Genomic DNA, 26,687 nt, shown 5'->3' on the forward strand with positions numbered 1-26,687 from the left:
AGTAACATTTTCATTTGTCCTTTTCTTTCCATTTGATTTACTTGTCATATTATGGATTGAAACATTTTCTGTACTAATATTTTTTTTATTACAAATATTTCTTATGAAATATTTAGAGCTCTTACCCGGTGCTTTCTTCATGGCTTGAGAAATCTTTTTGTTAGAGGACTGCTGCATTTTTTTTTTCTCCTGCTGTCTTTCACGTTTTGCAGCCTTTATCTCTCTTATTTTTGTAGGCATCTTGAAATGATCTGCAGTTGAATCTGAGGAAAAAGATAATAAAAAATGTTATTAAACATTATTATCAAACAGTAAATCAGTAATAGTGATCAAAAACATAACACACTACTTGACATTTTATTTTGAAGATTTTTTAGTCATTGCCATTTTTACAATACAGAAATACCAGAAAAGAAATGACATTTATATTTATGTTACCTATGCTATTTTATATGTGAATCTGATCTAATTTTATGAGCATATTTTAATATTTTATTGAAAACACTACACATAACCTGTTTTTGAAGGTGTTTTTATTTTTAAATTAAACGGTTTACCTTTTTACTTTTTATTGATTATAAATTTTAAAAATAAATGTTTATAATTCCAAAGGCTGAAGCAAGTCAGCTTCCCATCCGATATCATATAATTCAGACAAATCTGCATCCTCATCACGCTCTTCTTCATCCTCAGGATTTAAATCATCCAATGGATCAACATCCACTGATGTTTCAATTACAAGTTCAATGATGAGGTCAAAATCAACTGATTGCAGATTGTCGCTCATGTTGAGGTTGTCTTTATCTTTAAAGAAAGATAACAACAATGAGATGTTGCAGAGTAAGAGACAAATCTCACAGATTATAATAGTAAAATTATTTAACAAGAGTAACATTTTGCAGCTATTATTTAACCATGTCCAGCGATGCTGAGCAGGTGAAGCCTATGTCTAATTTTTCACTGAACAGGACTCATCTGTTCTTAACCTTGGATAAGCCTCAACGACTCTGTGTCCCCTGCACATACTCAAATGTTAAAGTGCAGATTTATATTAAATGGCACATCCCCAGGCATGCACCAGTTAATGTGCACCACTGTTTTACCACCCATGGTGTGCCGCATTTACAATCAGATAGGAGAAAGCTGCTTCAAAACCCTGCGCCTGCTTGAAGCTTGCATAGGTCTTGACGCAGCATTGTATAGATGGGGCACCCCTGAGCCTTGCTGGAGCTGCATCGCACTTACGATACAACTCCAGCAATGCGCCACCTTTACAGCACAGATACGTCACGCATCTGTGCCATTTTTGCCCCATGCTGCGCCGCATTGTAAATGCAGCACACCATGGGTGGCGGAACAGCGGCGCAAAATGACTGGCACATCCACTGCTGCATCGGTTTCATGTGGCACGTTTTTTTTACACCATGACACATCTGCCTAAATGCATCAATTTGTAATTTTCTCGCCTCATAGCAAATCTTTTGCACCGCCACTGCGTCACAAAAGTGACGCACAGTGGCGCAAAAGATGCATACACCTATCATAAATCTGTCCCTAGCATTTTAAATGATTAATTCAGGATGACGATAAGGTGTGGCCTATGCAGAGGTTTGTTTAAGGTGAGGCCTACTCAGGGTTGCAGATCAAAGTTACGCTTGATGAAGAATACAGAGGAGATAATACATGTAAAGGCCTACCAATGAAGTAAGTAATGTCCACTTTATTGCACCAGTCATCATAAATGTATCCCTAAGCTTCTTATCTTGTTACAGATGAACCACCATATGTACATGACATTTTAAGTAATTTCCACATGTGCAGTGTTTTCAAAATATAATTTGAAAATCGTTTTTGGGGAAAAGTAATGGTTTGCAAAATTATGACAAGGACATAATGGTGTATGCTTCTCTATAAAACATTTCAGTATCTCTAATGTCATTTTTCCCATATTACATTATAAGACCTTTCCCCATGAAGCACATTCCTTGTAAATATGCTCCCACCTGTGCATTGCAAATTTAGATTTTCACTGTTTCAGACACATAGCCATGTTGAAAGTGACCCAAAAAAATTGCAAACGTTTCCCCATGAAGCACATTCCTTGTAAATATGCTCCCACCTGTACATTGCAAATTTAGATTTTGACTGTTGCAGACACATAGCCATGTTGAAAGTGACCCAAAAAATTTGCAAACGTTTAAAAAAAAAACATTCATGTGTCTTAATGACATTTTAAGTCATTTCCCCATGGAGAATGTTTTCTAAGTGGCACAAAAGAGGTATACACCTATCATAAATCTATCCCTAGCATTATAAATGATTAAATCAGGATGACAATAATATGTGGCCTATCCAGAGGTTTGTTTAAGGTGAGGCCTACTCAGGATTGCAGATTAAAGTTACGCTTGATGAACAAAACAGAGGAGAAAATTTTATTGTAAATGCCTACCAATGAAGTAAGTGATTTCTACTTCATTGCACCAGTCATCATAAATGTATCCATAACCTTACTTAAATTGTACTTAAGACACATAAAAGCGTTTTTTGATTGGCTTTCCTGCATGGTAGGGTCACTTTTAACATGGCTATGTAACAAACATTCAAAATCAAAATTTTCCATGTACAGGTGGGAGCATATTTACAAGCAATTTGCGCCACAAAGAAAGGTCTGACATTAAAATGGCAAAAATAACATCAGGGACAGTCAATTGCCTTATAAAAAACCATACACCATTATGTCCTTCTCATGCATTTAAAAACAATTCCTTTTTCCCAAAAACGATTTTCAAATCATAATTTCAAAAAACTGCACATGAGAAAATGACTTAAAATGTCATTGAAACACATTAAAGCATTTTTTGATTGGTTTTCCTGCATTGTTGATTCATTTTTATCATGGCTATGTAACACAAACATTGATAATTAAAATTTTCATGCACATGTAAGAGCATATTTACAAGCAATTTGCGCCACAGAGAAAGGTCTTACACTAAAATGAGAAAAATAACATCAGGAACAGTCAATTGCCTTATAAAGAACCATACACCATTATGTCCTTGTCATGATTTTATAAACAATTCCTTTTCCCCAAAAACGATTTTAAAATCATAATTTCTAAACACTGCACATCAGAAAATGACTTAAAATGTCATTAAAACACATGAAAGCGTTTTTTGATTGCCTTCCCAGCATGGTTTGGTCACTTTTAACATAGCTATTTAACACAAACATTCAAAATCTAAATTTTCCATGCACATGTGAGAGCATATTTACAAGCAATTTGCGCCACATAAATCATAATTTTCTCCTTAAAGCACACTATTCTCTATCTAAAGTAAAGAAATATTTTCTCACCTTAGCAAATACTTTGAGTTTGAAAACAGTCTCAGAAACACACCAATTTGTCTTCAGCAGAGCAAAAGGTATGCACTCCAGAGTCTGCAGCTATCAAAAGCACAGAAATGGTGTAATTCTTCACACATATTTCTCATGTCACCCAATCAAAACTCTTCCCTCACTTTTTTTCAAATGAAAACCCTTCCCCCTCTGCCCTTTCTGCCTATTTTCCATAGCAACCACCTCTTGGAGAAACTCTGGTGTTTGCAAATTCACACAACAATGTTGCAATTGAACTCTGAACTCTCAGTGCACCTGCATATCCAGTGGTTTCTTTCATTTAATGATTTTTTATTGACCACTCAAAATACATCTTTCAAAGAACACATCTCTACACCCTAACTTTCTGTTTTCATCAATCAAAATCCACCAATCACTGTTACTACTTCATGAACACAGAAACTCCACAGTTTTTTTCATTTCAAACTCACATTTTTTCAACTGCCATTTCATTGCCACACTTCATCTGACTGCAGGAGAACCTTCTCTCACCATGTTTTCTGTCTGGATTGTTGGTCATAGTTATATTCACTGGGCTCAAAGGTACGTTGAAAGCAGGAATTTACCTAACCTCAATTTACAAGATGTGGAAATTAAGTGGTTTGGCCACAGAGGATTAAAATGTCACCAATTGATACCATTGGTGAAAACCTTTATGCATTTGCCCAAACCTGACCTGTTAATTGTGCACTGTGGAGGTAATGACTTGGGCACTTTGACTGGTGTAGGTCTGGAAATGCTTTTAAAGGACACCTTTGAGCAATTAATGGCACTTTTTCCTCAGACTGCCTTGGTATATTCAAATATATGCCAAAGACAGAAATGGAGGTGGTCAAACCAATTTTGTCCACAAATTGAGAAGTCGAGGAAGCATGTAAACAAATCTGTTTCAGCTTACATGAGAGACCATGGAATGGGCTCCCTGTACAACAATAACTTGCGTTACTACATGCAAGATATCTACAGAGGAGATGGAGTTCACTTCTCAGATGAGGGCAACAGAGTTTTCACTCTGAATTTAAAAATGTGCATTGGTACCTACTTATAAGTACCAAAATGTACCATAAACCCAAAAGCTCTTCTCAGAGCTACCCTACATCTAATCACTCACAATTATTATTTTACTCTAACTTTTTTCACTAATTTTCAACAAAGTACGCTCCCTGGGGCGCTACCCGGTACGCGTACCGGGAGCTAACCTCGCGAAATTTTAAAAAAAAATGTTTTTTTTTCGCACATATGGGCCTCCTCAGCCACCCTCACAAAACCTAGGGGGTCAAGATAAGTCTACCATGCCCCCTTCTACCTATTCTGAACATTATTTGCCCTCCATCTTGTATCATAATTCGACCGAAACACAAAATGGTGGACTCCCGTTACGCTTAAGGTTCGCGTACCAGGGCGCTCACCGGTTCGCGTACCGGGTCGCTTCCTGGGAAGCGCACCATCAAAAAAGGTGGGAAAGTAGTTCACACAAAAGCCACTTGAGACAATTTCACCAAATATAGATTAGCTCATACTACATACCAATCCCTACCATTTTCACAAATTTGATTGGAATTCCATTTAACCATTTAGCCTATAGAACTCACTAAATACCGTGAGGTAAATTACTTCACAAAACACATCTGAAGTGTTGGAATTGACAACCAATTAAAATGTTACTTTCATTTTCTACTTTTTTTACCTGACATTTGATTGGTTATGTACCCGAATATATATAAAGGAAGAGAAGGAAACACAGCCATTTTGACTACTACTTCCTGGTGTACATTTCTATTAGAATTTTCATTAATAACTTCAACTTCTTTTTAAAGGTAAGTTGTTATTTTTAAAACTGAAGTATATTGAGCACTTTAAGTTAATATGGCAAACTTTTTCTGTTAGTTATATACTATCCCTCTGTAGTACTTATACATTTAGATACACTTTTTTATATTCCTACTTCCACTCTGATACTATACACTGCCCAAAGATAAATTCTCTGTTAAAAACTGCCTATCTAAAATTAATCCCAACAGTGCCCTACCTCTACTAATATATATTTTTTTTATGCAAATTTCAGGAAAAATGGAAAGTGAACAAAACATTTCATTTGAAATTGTCCTTCCAGAGTCCAACACAGAAATCATTGATCCAAATGAGATTGAATTTATGGATGAATCTTGGGACCAAGAACTACTGCAATGTGTACAAGCAGTAGATAACCTCCTTGCAAATGAGGACATTTTACAACCTCAGAGACTACAATCTATATTCCATGATTATGAAATTTCTGACAATGAAATGTTAGAAAGTTTAATAAATTATGAAACACAATAAAAAAAACTTAAAAAAAAAAAAAAAAAAAATAATCAACAAAACCAACAATCAATTAACATACAGCATTTGAAAAGTCTATCATTCATTTTTCATTGTGATACGCTCCCCAGAACGCTTCCCGGTTCGCGTACCGGGCGCTAACCACGAAAAAAAATAAAAAAAATTTTTTTTTTTTTGCTTAGCGGGGCCCCTTTAAAGCCTCCACATCAAACCTAGGGGGTCAGGGAGGAGCTAGTATGCCCCCTTATGGTTATTTCCCCCTTTGTTTTGGCCTCCTCTTGTCTCTCGATCCTACCGAGAGACAAGATGGCGGCCGCTCCGGACTGTTTAGAATGTTGACAGACACCGGAGAGCCAATCAGCTTAGCTACGCGAAGTTCCGGTACGCTTAAGGTCCGCGGACCGGAGCGCTGCCCAGAGCGCGCTTACAGATATATATCTTTTTTTAAACGTTAATTTCTCAAAATCCACTGGAGCACATATATTGAGACCTACAAAAGGCACATCGGGCTACCAGTCCCTACAATTTTGCCAAGTTTCGTGCAAATCCATTCAGCCGTTCGGGCTAAAAGTGAGGCTAACCGCCCTATGGAAAACTCAATGTTAAAAACACGTTTTGGGACCCCCCTTTTTTCTCGGCCCCCCCTGGACGAACCCCCCCAAAATTTTCAGGGGCTGCTCAGAAACAAAATGTCCATTTTCCTGAAAATTTCAGCCAATTCCGTCCACAAACGCCAAAGTTATTAGACATAGAATTTTCAAAAAACCCATAGAGAAAAAATCCTAACTATATATACCTACTGGCGACCGCCAGTAGGTAATACATATATATATATATATATATATATATATATATTAAACCCGGAGCACTGCAGAACCGAAATATTTTTAAAATAATAACTTACAAATATACTATGACACTATACTTTAAAAATATAGTGAGCTGAAGTGTATTTTCAGTTTTTTACATATTTAAATATGTACATAAAAATGTACAGAGTAGCGCACTAATTACTAGAAATTGTCACTACTTTATAAAAAAAACGCAGTTCAGAGTATGCTGCTGAAAACCTTAATAGAAATTAAAAAGAAAAACCTTAACCTTACAAAACGTATTTGAGGTATCGCGGTGCTACAGCGCTCTCCGTATTTTACAAAAAAAATATATAGAAACTTCAACATATTTTGATCAACTTATTACCACTTTTAGTTGTGGCAAATAAATTCCACACTTAATACTTGCCAACATCGAAAAGCGTAATGGAGAACACCAACAAAGTGTACCTAAAAACAACATAGCTGCGTTTAACTTTTCTTATGCCAATGATTAGCCAATCAGGTAATGAGTTGTAATCATTATGTACCTTGGTACGATCACAAAATACCCCCATATTTTGCTAAAATAACGCAATAACAGATTTCACTAATTTTAATATCTTAAAACAGAGAAATTAGCAACACTAACTCCCTAAGCTACACAAAATAGTCATGTGGGCACTATGATATGTAATCCTGACGCATTGTGACCAAATGAGGCTGATAATTTTTGCGTAAACGTAAAATTCAAAAGTATATGGGAAATACATTGCAATTAAGCACGTTTTGGACACCACCCGTTTTTCTTTGAACCCCCTTGACTAATCCCTGCTTAACTTTTACTCCTTTTACAAGGAAGTGGATGGAACACGTGTACTAAAAGTCATCAAATGGCTCCTAAAGTATTAAGGTAGAGAATATAAAAAAAAAATCCATAGCTTGATAATATCTACACATTTATGAACTAAAAAGGTAACATATAGCCACAGAAATAAAGTGTTGATAAGTTGTTAATAGCTATAAAAGTTAATACGTAATTATATGTAACACCCTAAGCCATAGCAAAACGCTGACCGCACAATAATGGAAATTTGTAACAAAAACGATATGGCTGTTTTTTACCTTTGCTAAATACAGCCATGAACAAATCACATACCCCATTGTGAGCTCCATGTACCGTGGTATACTTTGAACTTAGCACAGTGCAACATAGCATAATATATAAGTATGTTTTATTTAACGTTTAACTTTAACATTACTTACACTATTTACTTATACAACGAGAACATTTTTATATTATAATAAAGGTATTCTGTTTTCCGTTTTTACAGATAAATACAGACAGAAGACCATTTAAGACTATATTCTGTGCCACTGCACTAAACAACACTTCACTGTGTATTACTAGACTCTATGCTTCGATAATTAGCCCTGTTCAATTGTACAACACTCTACTGTACAGTATTCCAGTATAACCTTCTCCAATATATGTTTGAAGATTTCACGCCACTAAACGTTATTACACTGAAGACTCCTCAATTCTATACAACTCCAGTGTATGGCACTACACTTAATGCGACTCCAGTATACACCATTGCAGTGTACCCTATTGTACTGTAGCCCACTGTAGTGTATGCTATTCGCATCTGCACTGTACAGCACTCCAATATACGCCCCTGCACTTTACGGAATTGTAGTTTACAACATTTTACTGTATGACACTAAACTTTATGTAAGTCCACTATACACCACTAAACTGTAAGCCACTCCACTGTACTCTACTCTATTGTACGCTAATCCACTTTACCCCACTTCACTGTACCAGAGTCCAATGTATGCTACTCCACTGTACACTTATTTCAGCATGCGACATTCCAGTATATGCTCCTACACTATAAAACACTCCAGTCTATATCACTCCACTGTACGCCACTACAATGGACACAAATACACTCTAAAGTATTTACAAAACATGATTCAACTTTACCACACTTCACTTTATGCTATCCCACTGTATACTACTCCAATATGCGCCACAGTGCTGTAACCTAGTTCACTTTACGCCACTCCTCTGTATGCCATTCCACTGTACACCACTCCAGTATACCTGATTCCACTTTAGTCCACTCCCCTATACCACAATTTACTGTACCATAGTAAACTTTACAACACTATCCTCAAGTATATTGTACCACACTCCACTTACTAACAAGGCACTCCTCAAACCTAAACTAAAGCACTATTCCAAATTTGTTACTAACATTACAGAAAACATTGAAATTCACACAAAAACAAAGGTTAAAGATAATTTATGGTTAGGAAAACTTCATTAATGATTTCTATACAAACCCAACTTAAACTACACAAACATTAGACATTCAAAAGTTATAGTTCTATTTTTAATTTATCTTTTGTGCACCACTTTTAAATTAATATCTCATACATATAACTCACATGTATACTTACGCACCACCTTAAAATTCATATAACATGTGCACCTCCATAAACACAGTCTTCTCACCTCACTCGCCACACTAGATGATATCAGTGTGGTTGATTGCTTGATTGACATTGGTAGCACCAGGTTTATTGTGTAAATCACTTAAGGCGCTGCCTTCTGAGGGACGATGTTGTAACACTTCTTTTAGTCAACAACCAGATTGAGGAGGACTGTGAGCCCCTTCTGACATGCTACAAGGAGTACACACGGATTGCTCAGTTGAGAAAGTTAACTTTTCATTTAACCTGGCTGTTGTCCAGCATACTAAGTGTAATGAATTGCTGGACAGTGTGTCCTTTCTGTTTGCAACAGACTACTAGGTCAACTTTTATATGTGTCCATGGCATAGACCCAAAGGACAAACTACCTGTCAAGAGCAAGACATGCAGGATGTTGAACCGGGTCAAAGAGAGTATCCAGGCTGAGGTAACCAAGGTGCAGTTTCAAGAGATGCACCAAAACTGTGTGAGCCATTCTGGAGGTGTTGGTGCTCAAGCAAGGTCCACAAACCTGGGCAGCCGCTTATATTATCAGGCTGCACTACTGCTATCAAGGCCATCCCATTGTACACACTAACAAGCTGGTGGGTATAGGTGCAGCAGAGTTTAATGTTACCAATGGATGCTGGTGAATCGCAATTCGAGCCAGGCAGAAAGCAGCAACCCCCCACATCTGATAGCCTCTCCACAGTCTAGCTTTAATGTGCAGTATGTTTGGGTGATTAGGAGCCATGTTAGGTAAGTTACAAAGCTCCAATTTGAACCAGTTCACAGTTGCATTTAAGTTGTCTTAGAACCTTATTGCGATTTCAGGGGTCCATCGGCCCACCGAATCTGTGGTGGCGGGTGGCCAATGCCGCACCGGCGGTCCGACTTCCGTATTTCGACTTTGGCGGTCGGACCACCACAGGACTGCCGCAACTGTCAGGGATCATGGATGCTGCAGCTGTAGTGCAGTGGTAGAGGCCACAGTATGCTGGTGGTGCCAATGCGGCAACGCTGAGCATATTACAAATTGCCTCCCTGAAACCTTATCCACGGTGGTGAGCCGCCATGGAAAGGGTGGCGGTGGTGAGTCAACTCTGGGCCCTGTGCAGGGGGTGCATGCAGGGCAGCATATGTAATTCCTGCCTGCATATATGCACCCCCAGTTCCTGCACAGGAAGAAATGCACAACATGGTGCATTTTTCCCTGTGCAGGAACGTGCTGCGGCGCTGCCTTTCTATGGCTGTCCTTTGAGCCTTAGAAAGGCAACGCTGTAGGACCTTCACAGCAGGTATACCCACCAGGATTACATTTGTTTTCTGGTGGACAGTCTGACTATGTGTTTGGCGGTTTTGCTATGGGGCGCTGGTATGGCATCCCTCTGCGAGACAGCCACTTTCGTAATCAGGCCCTTAGTTTTCTATCATACAGGCATCTGTGAAAATGAATGTACCCATTGAACACTTGTTTTTACACACTTTCTACATTATGACGCTACTTTTCTGAAGTGATTGGCTCTAAAATCTAGTAGCCAGTAATGTTACTGCAAATCCTCAGGACACTCGTATCTGTCCTTCAAAAGCCCCAAAATTTAAGTATGGCTTCCGTAAGGGAAAATTGGCATTGTAAACCCTAGACTCTTTGTACGAAGTGCTTTCCAACAATTTGCACTCCTGAAACTCAATAGTTTAGATCCAGACCCGGAAAACTTGCCCCATCTCCCTTTAGACTGTCAGATAAATGGGACAACAAGATTTTCTTTTTTCCAGTAAAGTTAAGTAACTGAGAGTGTGAACGAGCCTATGGACTGAATGTCTACATTGGAAAATATTTCCACATTCATTTATGTAAACTTGAAACTTGCCGATTTGTAGAGCGCAAATTGTTGCCCGGAGGCGTCCAAGCATTTATGTAAATGTCTCTCTGTATGAGAAGTTAGTGCATGCTTTTCTTTTTCCTTACAAGTACATAATCTTTTGCATGGATTCTTGGTGCTGTTTCTATACTTGATACTTCTCTTTTTTATTGTAGCTCTGAAGCCGGCGAGTTACTGATTATTCCATGGAATGAGCAAAGTCACAGGGACCAGGATTGGTGTGAAAAGCCCGAATGCAAGTGAGTCTTGAATCAGTGTATTCACATTAGAAATTATTTTGCTTCGAGTGCAAATAATTAGTTGACCTGATGAAATAATGTTATAAAAGAGTACTCCTACGAGAAGTAAATGTTTATCAACGCATCAGATAAAATATTTTCTTTAGCAATACCCAAAATGGCTTGAATGATACATAGCCCCAACTGCACCCAAGCATCACACCTTTGATATCCTGACTTGCCATCACGCTCAATATTTCATTTTATTTTCTTGTGGGAAATGGACATTTCTGCAGGGCAACTGACGACTCTATGCTCAGGTACTCTATAAAGAAGCCAGCACTATTTTACCTTGCCAGTCCTGTCCCATACTGAAAAACAAAGGACTGTCCAAAATCATTGGTTCTACTTTTGGCACATCTACCTGCATCTACCTGCATAACTTCCCATCAACAGGTTAATCCTCCATGTGGTGTCTGTCCCACCATTTTCAAAATCTGCATCATGTGGCCCCCAGTTTTTGCCTCGCATTTGCAAGGTGTCTGGAAATTGCATGAACCACACCCAGTAATTCAGCATTCTACCTGCATTCCTGTTACCAATCCTCCTTTGTGGAGAAAGAGTGGGTTGAGCTTTTCTCTGTATGGTAAGTGTTATGTATTTTTCTTTCCCTCAGTAAACCGTTTGGAATAGATCACATCTCCAGTGAATAAACTGCCAATAAGTTGAATTACTTTAGCATTCTGGAGATGCATGTAACCCAATTGCTTTAATTTATGATCAGATGTGTGCTTCACAACAGTCTTGGCGGCCTACCAAAGATCCACAAAGACTGCAAGTGTGCATAACTGACCTGAAAGGTATAATCTATGACTTTGTGGAAGCCAGTATGACTCACTTGCCAGCCCCATAATGACTAAAGGAATTTTGCCATTGGTAGCCATGATTGCAGAAATATTTAAATGTTTTTATTAGCTATTCCTGGTTCATACACAGTACCCCTGAAAGACTTAAGCTGGACCCTCAACCTAAATTCCAATTTCCCAGTTCTGGTGGGTTCCTTTCTGTCATGAGAAGCTAATATTTATGAGTATAGATTCAGCCAGTTAGCATTCAAATATCTGTTTCTTTTTAGGTATTGTGTTAGTGTTAAGAGCCTCCATCAATATTTGAATATTTATACCAAAATGCTTATAAGCTTAATTTTAATCTTAAAAATATATTTTTGCATTAACAATCTTTGGTGAAATTAGTAATAATCAGTGATGTCTAGTATCAGTCCATTTTAAAGCAGAACTGCTGACTCACAAGGAATAATCGAGAGCCACAAGCCCGGTACAACATGGCACTAGACAAAAATAAATATATCTGGCAGCAAGTATTTTGTAAAGAGCACCACCATCCTCTTGAACTAACCAGAGGGGGCAATGGCATAACCCTAAATGATGACACCCCTCTCCCCGCAGATTTTGATGAGGGGCCTAAGTCTCCCTTATCTCACCGATATAAATTGGCCTTGGGTTGCGTGGATGTCCCTTGAAGGGCCGGCGTACCTCTGCACTTCAGGGGCCTGCGTTATGCCCATGAGAGGAAGGGGATCATCCTATGCGTTAGTCATTGACACATCTGTGTATCTGCAACTGCAATGTTTTTTACTAGGATATCTTGCTCTTTTAAATGCTTGCAGAAAGAATGTCATTCGCATCCATTTGTTGATTAGAGAATTATATTATCTTTCTTTTTAAGAGGGCTCATCTTTGTAAATAATTGACAGCTATGGAAGTTCTGGGCTGAACATACTCATTGGACATAATATCGACCACAAAAATATTGCAGTACAAAAGTACTGTAGAAAAAATATAAAGTTTAAAGATATTAACTTTACAGTGTCCAGGAGGAACATGGCGGCCGCCAGCTAAACGGCCACGGCTGCGCTTACCTTTCTGATGAATGAATGAAGACCTGAGACCTCCGCGGTGGATTTTTCTTCCCCCCTTGATGTGTTTTTTGCCCCTTTAAGTCTGGAGGGCTGGGGGAGCATGCGAGAGTATGCGGGGGCTGCAACGCTGGCGGGGAGCTGGTCTTTCCTGACGAGTGCGCTGAACGCGAGTGCTGCGACTGGAGGTGGGAGGAGGCTGCGCGGCTCCGGAGACGCCGGGACGCCGGCTGCTTCTGGTTACGCTTTCCGATTAGGATTGGAGCTGAGTGCATCGAGCACACTGAGCCTGCTTCTGGAGTCCCTGGGGCAGGTTTGTTGAGGCCAAGCAACATGTTCCAGAGACAAGCGGGGCCAGAGGTCAGTGTGTTTATTTTAGAGCAGCAGCGTTTTTCGGCAGAGATTTCTAATACCGGCTTTTCCTTCGGCAGGGCCCCCAGTGGAGCGACCCAGGGCACGAGTCGGGGTACCACGCGGGTGGACGGCATCCCCCCACTTATTTCCGAGGGTTTTTCAGGGTGGACGCCGTCCACCCTGCTTAATCAAAACCGCGTCCATCATTACAAACGGCAGTCCCGCCCACCTGCAACATGCCTTTCCAGCCTAAAGTCCTCTCAGTTTACAACCCAAATATCGCCCTTCCTTAAGACACTTTACACAGCAGCAAAGGAGGAAGGTTAAAGTCTGTCGTTCCTCACATCCTTAATACCGCCTCCTCCTCCTTTTCCTCGATACACTCCCCTGGGCCATCTCCCGGTTTCGTTTCCTCGGAAGCAAGGCGTTTCTGCCCGCGAGTTTACCCTTATGCGTCACAAGACCTACTTGTTTCGATTCCTCACGGCACTCGCTGTCACTCCGAGGCAGCCGGACAAAGCGCACCGAAGCAGCTCTTTAGACATAGGTACCAACTTATGTACGGCCCTGGGTCCTCGGTCCCGAGCGCCCATGATGTTTCAGCTGAGGGAACCACCGACCCCCAGGCATTTCCCCCCCCCCCCCCCCCCCCCCCCCCTAGCAGCAGCAGCAGTGTCTCAGCTGAGTGCAGAGAGGGCAGTGTGCAAATGAGCTGGGTGACCAAATGGCTCCAAGCATGGTGGACTGCGTCCCCCCACTTATTTTACCAGGGGGACGCTGGACTTCACTCTCAGGCCACTGGGACGAGATCGGAGCGCACCTTCCGTGACGTCACTTCCTGTCGTGACGTCACTTCCGGTGACAGCGTCCCCCCACTTCTCTTTTTAGGACTCGTGCCCTGGAGCGACCCCCCCGCATATGGGCGCTGGGAGGTTGGCAACCACTCTAACAATTCCTCTTTGTGTTGCATGGAGGTGGGGGGGGACAAAGTTAGAGGAGCCAGAGGTGCAAAAGGCGGTAGAGGAAGCACAAGGAGGTCTCTCTTCCCTCTCTCCCCCTAAAATAAGTCGCTATACCTTGAGAGCCAGGGCAGCTCATTCGTTACAGAATCCTGACATCATCTTACCAATAGTGACCCGAGGAAATCTCCCCCTATTTTGGAGACTGGCAATAGGGGTCTACAGAAGAAGCAAAGTGTAACGACCGGGGAAGCAGAAGCAAAGGTAAGGGAGGCTCCAAAAAGTAGAGGGAAAAGTAGGGGGATGAAAAGAAGTGTCTTTAAAACCAAAATAACCCCTTCTTTAAAAACTTACCTAAGAGTTATGTCTTCTGCAACAAGCCTGAGCAACGCAGCTGAAATAAATATCCAAGAGGAAAAGGAAGGAGGGATCTCTAAACCTAAGATAATCTAAAGTTAAATCTAAGGCACCAAATGGTGATAGTGAAGCCCCTCCCCTCTTGACTCTTTTGACTCCGTTCCAGCAATGCAAGCAGAGGGGAGACTAAGCAGCTTAGTGCCAATCCACCACCTTCGACCTCGCCTGAATCTCATCCAGAGCTAACGCTGTCTAATAGATTTAATGCCCTAAAAGTTCACGATCTGCATGTTCAGCATAACCCCCCTCCGATGACACGCATGAAAGGGCGAATGAAGTATGAACCCTTGGGGGTACAATTATGACCATTGAAACTGGAGACGCTGAGTTGGAGAACCCTGGAAGCACTGGATCAGTGGTGCATTCCCTATCGGACATCCTGATTGCAATGAAGGGGGAAATGATAAGCAGTTTTAAGGTTTCAGAGATGAATCAGGCGGATTTGGCGAACAGATTTTCAGTTTCTGAAGCCAACCAGGCGGCAATTAAATCCTCTTGTAAGGTGCTGGCCCAGAAATTGGAGGAAGTGGCTGCAAGAACAGATCAAATCGAGGCAGAGATTCCAATTATTAAGAAGGCGATAAGTTCTGCCACGACAGATATGGCAAAGCTGGCAACTCAGAACAAGGCATTAAGAGAAGATCTAGAAAGGCTAGAAAACCATTCCCGGAAAAACAACCTGAGACTCTTGAACATACCAGAGAACCTCGAAGGACGGACCTTAAAGGATTTATTATTCTGCTGTTACAAGGGACAGTCCTTAAAAATTTACCGGCTATAAATTTGACACTATAGATTCAAACGGTCCACCGGGCTCCGTTTAAGAAGAAGCCCGGCCAACATGAGCCTAGGAAGATCTTGGTCAATTTTCTCTCCTATATTGTCAAAGAACAGATATTGTCGGCAGGCCTTAAAGAAGGATCGGTCTCCTTTTTACTTACAGAGCAAGAGCCAATTTCCTTTCAAATAACATCTGATATATCTCACACAACAGCTACCAGGCAATGGTAGCTAGGGAGCAGGTTAGAGGAGTTCTGTAGTAGGGGATCTCTGTGTATAGTCATAATCTAGTGACTAGTCCCGCCCATGTGCGTGGACTCCAGAGCAATAAAAAATAATCTCTTAAGTTGTCCTCAGTGTAGTCCTGCATAGACACTTAAGAGAAAATTAAAGACAATAATGCAGCCATACCTGTAAGGCTGCACTGTCCAGTACTTCAACTAGAAATGCAAAGGATATTCCACCAACATTACATTAAACACAGTCTGTTAAGTTTCACCCATAGAGAAACTTCCCCTTCACAAAATCCTTGGAATGATAGAGAGGAAGGGATGGACAGACAAGCCCCCATAGGCTGCCATTATGTGTCTGGAAAAGGGATACCGTGCCTTTAAGGAACTCTCCAGAGACCCTCGGTATCCCATGATGCACAGCAAACTCCTTTTACTTTCAGTTCTTTTTTCCGGCTCCTGCTAGCAGGACCCTGGAGCATTGAGCTCTCCCTTTTTGGGTTTAATTAAATTTTTTTGACACTTTTAAAGTGTTTAGAGTGTTTCACTCGACGTTTACCTACTCCTTCTTCCATTTGCTGGGTTTTTTGCCAGTTTTTGCCACCTTTTCTGTCGAAAATGCCTGCATTGTTCGACAGATGCCCTGAGTGTGCCAGGAAGAAGGCCTAATCGGACGTCCACAGAGTGTTTATCCTCTGTCTCCCTTCATCCCATGTCCCTGAAGATTGTGAGATCTGTCAGTCCTTTTCCAAGAGGACCAGGAGAGAGAGGGAGAAGATCCGGCTCCAAGGCCTGGAGCGGAGGAAACTTCAAGATCAAGGTGGGTCTGGGCATGGGAGGGCTGGATCTGAGTCATCTGCCCGTGCTGCGGCCTCTGGGGGGCTCCCCAGTCAAGAGAAGGCCAGAAAACGGCACATTTCTCCGTCGACGTCGGTGTCGAGAGGGTTGACCACCGTGTGCTCCCCGTCGACCCAGGACTCTGGGTCGAAGCGTCGTCGTCGTTCGGCGTCGAAGGGGCTGACGTCGAAGACCTCGGACGAGGTCGACGTCGAGAACTACATCAACATCGAGGAGTCATCGACGTCGTGATGGTTCCAGGTCTACTCGGCGTTCGACGTCGAGGAGCAGGCACTCGATGTCGAGGAAAAGGAGATCGCCGTCGAGGGATGTGTCGACGTCGAGGCATTCGACGTCGAGGAAGAGTTCGACGTCTAGAAAGGAGAAGTCAACCACTGGGAGGCGATCCAGGGCAAGGACGGCGTCCCCAGGCTCGGTGGTCAGTCTGTCCTCTGCTTCCACGAGCCCCCGGTCGCGGCAGCGCCGGCGTTCGTCTACTAGAAGGTTTGCTTCTAGGACTTCATCGTGGAGACCTGCAGAGAAGAAGAGAGTGGTTAGATCTTCCAACTCGGAGTACTCTCAAACCTACTCACCTTCTCGGCCGAGGTCGCTTACGCCTCCTCCGTTGCCGCCATAGAGTCCCACTCCTCCACCTCTTCTTAGGACTCCTCCTCTGCCAAAGCCTCCTCCTCCGCCTCCGCTTCCTCCTCATCGCCCTCCGCCTCTTCCAGCACGGCCTCCTCCAAAGTCCGTCTCTCTGCCGTGCTTCCCTTCACCACCTAATGGGATGCCACAGCCGAAGACTCCGGCTCTACCGCCGCAGCTTCCACCCCCTACCAGGCCGGTGGATCGTCCACGACCTCGGAGGTCCAGATCACGACCCAGGTCGCGATCCAGGCGAAGACGCCGCTCTAGGAGTGACCGTCGTTCATCTACAAGGTCCCGGCGGCGTCACAGACGAGATCGGTCGAGATCCCGTCATACGGATTCGTCCAGTGCTCGGGGATATTCGCCCACTCTGTCATTCACCCCACACAAGAGTGTCGCCAGTGGACGACATTGTGTCCTTTCAAGAGGTGCTATTGCGAGGGGCGGCGAAGCTGGGTATTACCCTGACGGTGCCCACGCCTTCGACATCAGTGATCTTCGAGACCCTCCATAAGCGGCAGCTGTCTCGACCCCTATTGCCCTTGGTGCCGGGGCTGGAGGAACTGGCGATGGAACTTTTCCTGACCCCGGCTTCAACAAGATCCGCCCCCTCCAGAAGAAATATAGACCTCCAGACTCCGATCCGGCTTTTCCCAGATCGGACCCGGCCTGAGATTCTGTGATCGTCACGGCCGCCAGGAAACAACACGCTACTGTTCCATCATCCACGGTACCACCGGATAAATAGAGTAAACAGATGGATTCTGCGGGTCGTAAGGTCTGCGGTATGGCTGTTACGTCTATGAAAGCCGCTAGTGTCACGGCTCTCCTGGGGCGATACGACCGATCGTTGTGGGATTCCCTACAGCAGTTTTTGGAGCATCTCCTTAGGGACAAGAGGGAGGATTTTCAGGAGATCATCAACGAGGGCATGATGGTGTCCAATCAAGTGATCAGTGCGGCAGCGGATTCCTCGCTCTTGGCTGCCCATGGCTACTGCCACAGGATAAATTTGAGACGTCATGCCTGGTTGCGCATGACGTCGCTGAAACCAGAGGCCCAGCAGAGGGTCGCCAACCTTCCGTTCTCTGGAGCGACATTGTTTGGAAAAACCGCTGATGAGGAGATGGCCCGCACGAAGGCGGAGGCCGAAACCCTGACGGCTGTCAGGTTAGAGAAGCCGAAGGAGCAGAAGAAGACTTTCTGCCCCTCCCAGAGGCGTTATGGTGCCCAGGGCAGAGGGCAAGGTCGTCAAACTGGCCAGCAGCAACATCAGCAGCAGCAGTACCAGAGACGGCCTTTCCAGAAGCGACAGAGGGGCAGAGGCGGCCAGCAGTCCTCCTCGACGCCCAAAGGCCCGGCCGGGTCTAGGCCCTGAGGCGCTACTTCCCCCTCGTCCGTTACCCGCTCCGGTGGGGGGAAGCATTCAACATTACTTGGCAGAGTGGAGAAAAATTACTCGGGACACGTGGGTGCTGAATATTGTTTGCAATGGATACAGTCATCGTTTCACCAGCCCGCCTCCAGCAATTCCACCGGTTTGCTCGCAGTTCCGACTGCGCGAGCTCCAGGCGGAGGCCGATACCCAGTTAAGAAAAAGGGCTATAGAAGACGTCCCCCTGTCTCAAAGGGGAAAGGGCCTTTACTCATGTTTCTTCCTAGTACAGAAGAAGGACAAGTTCAGGCCCATTCTGGATTTGCAGCAAGCAAACAAATGGATTTGCAGGATAAAGTTTTGCATGCTGTCTTTGCACCAGATCTATCCTCTATCCTCAGCTACAAAGGGGAGACTGGCTTTGCGCGATAGATCTCCAAGATGCGTACTTCCATGTGCCCATTGCACAGAAACACCGGAAGTTCCTGCACTTCCTCGTCGGCACCAATCACTATCAGTACACCGTACTACCGTTTGGACTGAAGTCTGCACCCAGGACATTTTCGAAATGCATGGCTGTGGTGGCAGCGCACCTGCGAAAGAACAAGGTGTTTGTCTACCCGTACCTGGATGACTGGTTGATCAAAGCCTCCACCTTCCAGGAAGCGCAACTGCACTTCAACAAAACGACTGTTCTGTTGAACCAGCTGGGGTTGCACATAAACATGTCCAAGTCTGTCCCGATTCCTGTCCAGTGCCTGCAGTACTTGGGAGCTTCCATCGATACGCTGTCAGCAAGCGTGTCTCCTTCGGAGGAGAGACGCTTATCGATCCTTCGGAAGGCTTAGACTCTCATAGCTGCTCCATCTACAACAGTGAGGACGGTGTCTTCTCTACTGGGGTTGATGGCCTCTTGCATCTTCCTCACTCCACATGCGTGCCTCCACATGAGACTGCTGCAGGAATGCTTGGAGGATCAGTGGGACCAGAGGAAAGGGTCCTGGGACGACAGGACCCAGTTTATTTATTTTAAAAATTTATAAAGCGCAGCATATACCCGTGGGTGTCTTGGCGCTATGACTTAGCCAACGATCTCTGATTAAGCAAGTGTCTACCTTAGGAAATGTTGAGCTGAACAGTTATTGGTCAAATAACCAAGTTTTTACCAGTTTCCTGAATTGGAGTAGCGAGGGTGCCAACTTTATTTCAATTGGAAGCATGTTCCAAAGTTTGGCTGCGGAATTGATGAAGCATCTGTCGCCCCATTTAACCGTCCTGGTTCGAGGCACTACCAGTAGAAGTCTTTGTTCAGATCGAAGAGATCTTTTCGGAAGGTAGTGGCAGAGTTTCTGTTTGAGAAACGCTGGGCCATGACCCTTGAGAGCTTTAAAGGTGAGACACAAGGTCTTGAATCTAATGCGATTTCTCACCGTTAACCAGTGGTAGTTTCTTATTGCTTGCTTGGTGGACTGAAATCTGGGAATGCCAGATAGTAGCCTTGCGGCAGCATTTTGAATAAGCTGCAGTTTGGCCACCACCCGTGCCTGAGCATTTACAAATAGTCTGTTGCAATAATCAAGTGATGAGAGTACTAAGGAGCTCACCACTGTTTTCCTTGTACTCTCAGGCAGATAGGGCAGGATTTTTCTGATGATCTTGAGCTTGTAAAAGGCAGATGACGCTACCTGATTGGCATGGCTGGTGAAATTGAGATTATCGTCGAAAATAATTCCCAGATTCCTGACCTTATGCACAGGTTCTGGGGGGGCTCCAAGCGGAGTGGGCCACCATGTGTTAGACCATTGTGGCGATAGTTTTCCAAAGATCATTACCTCCGTTTTCTCTGAGTTGAGACGTAAGCAATTCTCAGCCATCCATTCCTTGATGGCCACCATGCCTTCCTGGAAGCTAGCAGCTACTTCCTCACCATCATTCTTAATTGCGATCACCAATTGGGTGTCGTCGGCGTATGAGGTAAGGCTCATCCGGTAGTTCTTGATTACCCTAGCTAAGTCCGACACATAGATGTTAAAAAGTGTCGGACTTAGGGATGAGCCTTGCGGAACGCCACATGGAAGGGCGAGCTCGGTAGATTGAAATTCGCCCAAGGTCACTGCTTGCGTTCTGTTCGACAGAAAAGAGGCCAGAAGCTCTTTGGCCATGGAGCGAATGCCCATTTCTTCGACACGGTCAATCAAGATAGCATGATTGACCGTGTCGAAGGCCGCCGAAAGATCCAGCAGGACCAGTATCGCTGTTCCTCCTTGGTCCCTGATGGTTCTAATGTCATCGGCAGCCTTTATAAGAGCAGTCTCGGTTCCATGTAGTTTGCGAAATCCGAACTGGGACTCGTCCAGGAGGTTGTTATGTTCAATATACTCGGCTAGTTGGCTGTTCATAACTTTCTCCACTATTTTGGCCAGGAAAGGCAAACTGGCGATAGGTCTATAATTTTTGAGGATTGTTTTCTCTAGACCACTCTTTTTGAGGAGGGGTTTCAGTAGTGTGTTTTTTAACTTGTCCGGGAAAATCCCGGATTGGAACATGGCGTTACAAATTGGAGTGATGACTTCACTAACCAAGTCATTTACTGGAATAAGAATTTTAGGGGGACAAGGATCTAGAGATGAGCCAGTTTTTACCTGTCTCATGAGATCTTTTATCTCTTCATTCGTCACGTCCCTGAATTTAACAAATGAGCAGTCCGGGATATTTTTTAATTGTTTAAGTTGTATGTTGGTATTAGATGAAATAACCGAAAAATCGGAGTAAATGTCATTGACTTTTGAGAAAAAGAAACCTGCTAAGTTATTGCAGAATTCCTGTGATTGGGGAGGGCTCAGGTCTACCACTTTCCCTGACAAAGTCTTGACTACTTCAAACAGTTGTCGACTTGAGTTTTTTGATTTTTCAATTTGCTGCTCAAAATAATTCTTTTTTTCCTCCTGAATCATTTTTTTGTAAGTGGTAAGTTCATTTTTATACTTGGCCTTACTTATGTTATCATAAGTTTTTTGCCAAATTCTTTCCTGGTTCCTACAGATCTGTTTTTGTTTTCTGAGAGTTTCTGAGTACCACGGTGCTGAAGGCACTTTTCTATTTTTCGAGATGGTTTTTAGTGGAGCATGCTTTTCAACCGCGTTGCCTACCCAGTTGAGAAACTGACCTACTGCTTCGGTAGGATTAGGCTGAATCTCCGGGCGAGTGTTAGACAAGGATATCCTGAAGGTATCGTAATCGATATCCTTCCACACTCTAAATTTGTTCTGGGAAGAGATCTGTTTAAAAGGGTTAGTCCGTTTAATCGGTAGATGACACAGTATGGCATGATGATCTGTCCATGTCAACGGCAATATATTGGATACCTCCAACTCATTGATGTTAGAGAAGATGGCATCCAGGGTATGTCCAGTTACATGAGTTGGTGCCTTTATGTGCTGGTTTAAACCCAGTGTGAGACATTCAGCTAAAAGAGCTTGAGTGTCAACCTCGTCCGTCTTATCTAAATGAAAATTTAGGTCTCCCAGTGCCATAAAGGAGTCCTCGATGGCTAGGGGTTCCATCCAAGAAGTGAAAGAGGAGAGAAACTCTGCGCGAGGACCTGGTGGTCTATATATGAGCACTCCTTTAAGGTTATGTGAAGGGTTTAGGTTGATGGTAAAGTGTAATGCCTCGCATGCTGGCGATGGCACAGGGGAAATTCTGACCGAGAAAATATCACGGCTAATAATTGCCAAGCCTCCTCCTCTTTTTCCCCCCTGTCTGTCCCATCTAAACACCTTATAGCCGTCAGGTACTGCTACCTGTAAGTCGGGCTCGGATGAATCATCCATCCATGTCTCAGTTACAAAAAGGATATCTATAGCGTGGTCCACAATTAAATCGGCTATATCCTGCCTATGCCGAGCCAAGGAGCGTGCATTAATAAGGGAGATAGATATATTAGTAAGTTTAGTAGAGCCATCAGTCAGATGGTTGACTTTATTATTAATTAGCGGTACGGGAGATGTACAGTCCCTACAGCCAATTTCAGTTTGGTCATGGAGATCCTCTGGGTTGTGCTTGGTGCAAGTCGTCAGGTGTCCTGGATTCCACTTACGTATTTCAACAGAGGTATAGGTGATCCTTTTGGTACTAAAAGGGGCAGGGGGTATGGCGCTAGGCGCGTGTCTGGTGACGGGCTTGCCTCTGGCGCGCCTCCGGCGTGCCGCCGGCGCGCCCGCTGCGCCCGCCCGCTGCGCGGACGGGGTGGTCGTCTGTTTTTATCCAGTTTTGAGGAGGGTGGGAGGCGTCCAGCTACTAGACCGCCACCCTTCCTACCTCCAGTATGGCGCCCACGTCAGCACGTATTCTGCTGCGCGTGATGCTAGAGCGTGATGAAGCGGTAATTTTTATCAATGGGGTCTGTTAGTTAAAATGGGTACAAGTTGCAAAGTATGTCAACAAAAAATAAGGCACACAATTTTAAAACACAATACAGAGCCCCCGGCTTCCGCCTCAGGGGTGAGAAGACTAGCTATTAGTCAGCGGGCGAGCGTTCTCGCGTTGCTTATGTAGTCAGGGAGGGCGGGAGGCGTCCAGCTACTAGACCGCCACCCTTCCTACCTCCAGTATGGCGCCCACGTCAGCACGTATTCTGCTGCGCGTGATGCTAGAGCGTGATGAAGCGGTCATTTTTATCAATGGGGTCTGTTAGTTAAAATGGGTACAAGTTGCAAAATATGTCAACAAAAAATAAGGCACACAATTTTAAAACACAATACAGAGCCCCCGGCTTCCGCCTCAGGGGTGAGAAGACTAGCTATTAGTCAGCGGGCGAGCGTTCTCGCGTTGCTTATGTAGTCCGGGAGGGCGGGAGGCGTCCAGCTACTAGACCGCCACCCTTCCTACCTCCAGTATGGCGCCCACGTCAGCACGTATTCTGCTGCGCGTGATGCTAGAGCGTGATGAAGCGGTAATTTTTATCAATGGGGTCTGTCACGCCCAACAGTCCCTGAGATGGTGGTGCTCAGCAGAGAATCTCCTCAGAGGGGTTCCTTTCCACAAGGACATCCCCACTCAAACTATCGTGACGGATGCGTCTCTCCAGGGCTGGGGAGCGCATTCAGACCATCTACAGATCCAGGGAATGTGGTCTCCGGCGGAGTCCACGTATCACATCAATTTCCTGGAACTCAGAGCTGTTCACTTGGCACTGAAGGCCTTTCATCCGTCCTTCCAGACCAACTTCTTGCTTGTGCATACGGACAATACGACCACAATGTATTATCTCAACAAGCAAGGGGGCTCAAGATCGCGCACACTGTCACAGGAAGCGCAGGCGATCTGGCACTGGCTGCTAGCCAGAGGACTGACGATAACGGCTACTCATCTGCCAGGTGTGCAGAATGTTCAAGCAGGCGCCCTCAGCAGGTTGATCCACGAAAACCCCGAGTGGGTCATAAACGAAGAGGTGCTCGACGACATCTTCGCCATGTGGAGCACTCCAGACATAGATCTGTTCGCCACCGCCGAAAACAGAAAATGTCGCGACTTCGCCTCGAGGTATTACCAGCCGGGGACTCTGGGGAACGCGTTATGGATCAGCTGGTCCAACAGCTTTCTGTGCGCTTTTCCACCAATTCCCCTGATTCTGGCGGTTCTCATCAATCTATCCCAGTCCAGAGCGGTCATGATCCTCATTGCTCCGGGTGATGGCCCAGGCAGTGGTGGTTCACGGACCTGCTTTACCGGTCGCTCCTGCCTCACCGGCAGCTGCTGTGTCGGCCGGACCTTCTCACGAAGTTCGGTCGGCATATGGTGACTTCTTACGCTTACAAGTGGAAGAGATTCTGCATCTGGTGCATGTCTAAGAACTATGATCCGACGACCTTCAAGGAAGATGTCATCCTTCCATACCTTCTGCATTTAGCTCAGTCTGGACTTAATTTCTCTTCCATTGAGGTTCACCTCGTAGCATTGACTGCATACAGGAAATGTCCTTCGCAGACGTCCTTCTTCCAGATTCCTGTGATAAAGGATTTTTTGGGAGGATTGAAGAAGGTGTTCCCTCCTGTTCTGCGTCCTTCGCCATCATGGGAGCTGAACGTGGTGCTGTCCAGGTTGATGAAGGAACCTTTTGTGCCTATTCACAATGCTTCACTGCAGCACCTGTTGTGGAAGGCGGCGTTCCTCGTGGCCATTACATCGGCCCACAGGGTGAATGAAATTCAGGCATTGTGTTGCCAGGAACCTTGCACTGTTTTTCATGCTGCTAACGTTGTGATGCGTACTCACCCTAACTTTAAGGTGATCTCTGATTTTCATGTTAATCAGACTATAACTTTACCTACGTTTTTCCAGAATCCTTCCACTCCAGCGGAAAGGTCTCTCCATTCCCTGGATGTCAGAAGGGTGTTGAAATTCTACTTGGATAAGACCAAGGACATTCGTAGGTCAGACCAACTGTTTGTCAACTATGGGTCGGTCAGGACTGGTCTTGCTAACTCGAAGCAATCCATTTCTAGATGGATTGTGTCCTGTATCCAGTTATGTTACAGTAGGCGAATAAGACCTTAGGAGGTAAGCCTAAGGCTCATTCCACCAGGAGCAAAGCGACTACAACGGCTTTGCTAAATAATGTTCCCATTGCAGAGATCTGCAGGGCTGCCACGTGGAAGTCTGTCCATACCTTTGCTAAGCATTACTGTCTGGACTTGGATGCCAGAGCAGATGCTCAGGTTGGGCAGGCTTCATTAAGAAATCTGTTTGCACAGAAGTGGAGTTGTCTTTTCTCCACCGCCGGTTAGGTTGTTGGGATGGGCTTGCCATTCTGTTCACTAGATTATGACTATACCCAGAGATACCCTACTACAGAAGGAGTAGTTTCTTACCTGTAACTCCAGTTCTGTAGTAGGGGTATCTCTGTTATAGTCATAAGCGCCCGCTCTCCTCCCCGGTGGAGAAAATGGTACTGTAATGTATGCTGCAGGCCTTTCTTTATACACCTTCAAAAAGAACTGAAAGTAAAAGGAGTTTGCTGTGCATCATGGGATACTGAGGGTCTCTGGAGAGTTCCTTAAATCCCTTTTCCAGACACATAATGGCAGCCTATGGGGGCTTGTCTGTCCATCCCTTCCTCTCTATCATTCCAAGGATTTTGTGAAGGGGAAGTTTCTCTATGGGTGAAACTTAACAGACTGTGTTTAATGTGATGTTGGTGGAATATTCTTTGCATTTCTAGTTGAAGTACTGGACAGTGCAGCCTTACAGGTATAGGCTGCATTATTGTCTTTAATTTTCTCTTAAGTGTCTATGCAGGACTGCACTGAGGACAATTTAAGAGATTATTTTTGATTGCTCCGGGGTCCATCCACATGGGCGGGACTATTCACTAGATTATGACTATAACAGAGATACCCCTACTACAGAACTGGAGTTACAGGTAAGAAACTACTCCTTAAAAAGCTTAGGAGTTAAGGCCCAGTTGAAATTCCCAGCCCAGCTACGAGCTATGTTTAACAATCAAATGCACCTCTTTCGTACAAACGAAGAGGTAGATGAGTTTATGGAAAAAATCAGAGGAGGGAAACTTGGGAAATGATGTTAACAATACAAAATAGCCTCTCACCGCGGAGTCTAAGATTGTTCATTCATTTCTTGTTTATGTAAAAACTTTTCTTTTTTTTTTTTCCTTGGTGGGCGCAGCCATATAGGTTCGCCTATTCTGGAAGGGAGGGTTCCTCATGGGAGTCATGGGGCACGGGAGGGTGGGGGGGTCAGGGGGCACTGGGTGGGGAGCAAAGGGATAAAATAAAAAAATACTCATCTCACTTTAGGAGTTTAGCATGTGGGCCAGGAGCTTTGGGTCAGAGATCTCTAACTAGATGGCAGGGGTAACAGCTCAGCGCAATAAGAATTGCTTTATCTCCTGGAATGTTAACGGATTGAGATGCCAAAGGAGACAGAGACTGATAATGAAGTATTTAGAGCTTTCTGAGGCACACATATGTATTCTACAAGTAACACACCTAACTGCCGAGGAATCTAAAAACGTTTTT

General features: G+C 44.1%; 1 protein-coding gene across 3 annotated transcripts in view; it reads left to right on the forward strand.

The window, feature by feature from the left end:
* The window catches only part of NBAS (NBAS subunit of NRZ tethering complex), a 2,361,081-nt gene that overhangs the window by 601,500 nt on the left and 1,732,894 nt on the right, over nucleotides 1-26,687 (forward strand). For all 3 annotated transcript variants that reach the window (XM_078647778.1, XM_078647779.1, XM_078647780.1), the window contains exon 22: nucleotides 11,050-11,133. In XM_078647778.1, the coding sequence (XP_078503904.1) occupies nucleotides 11,050-11,133 (84 nt within the window). The remainder of the gene's footprint in view (nucleotides 1-11,049; nucleotides 11,134-26,687) is intronic.

The sequence above is a fragment of the Lissotriton helveticus genome, chromosome 6 (genome assembly GCF_964261635.1).
Source record: "Lissotriton helveticus chromosome 6, aLisHel1.1, whole genome shotgun sequence".
NCBI lineage: Eukaryota > Metazoa > Chordata > Amphibia > Caudata > Salamandridae > Lissotriton > Lissotriton helveticus.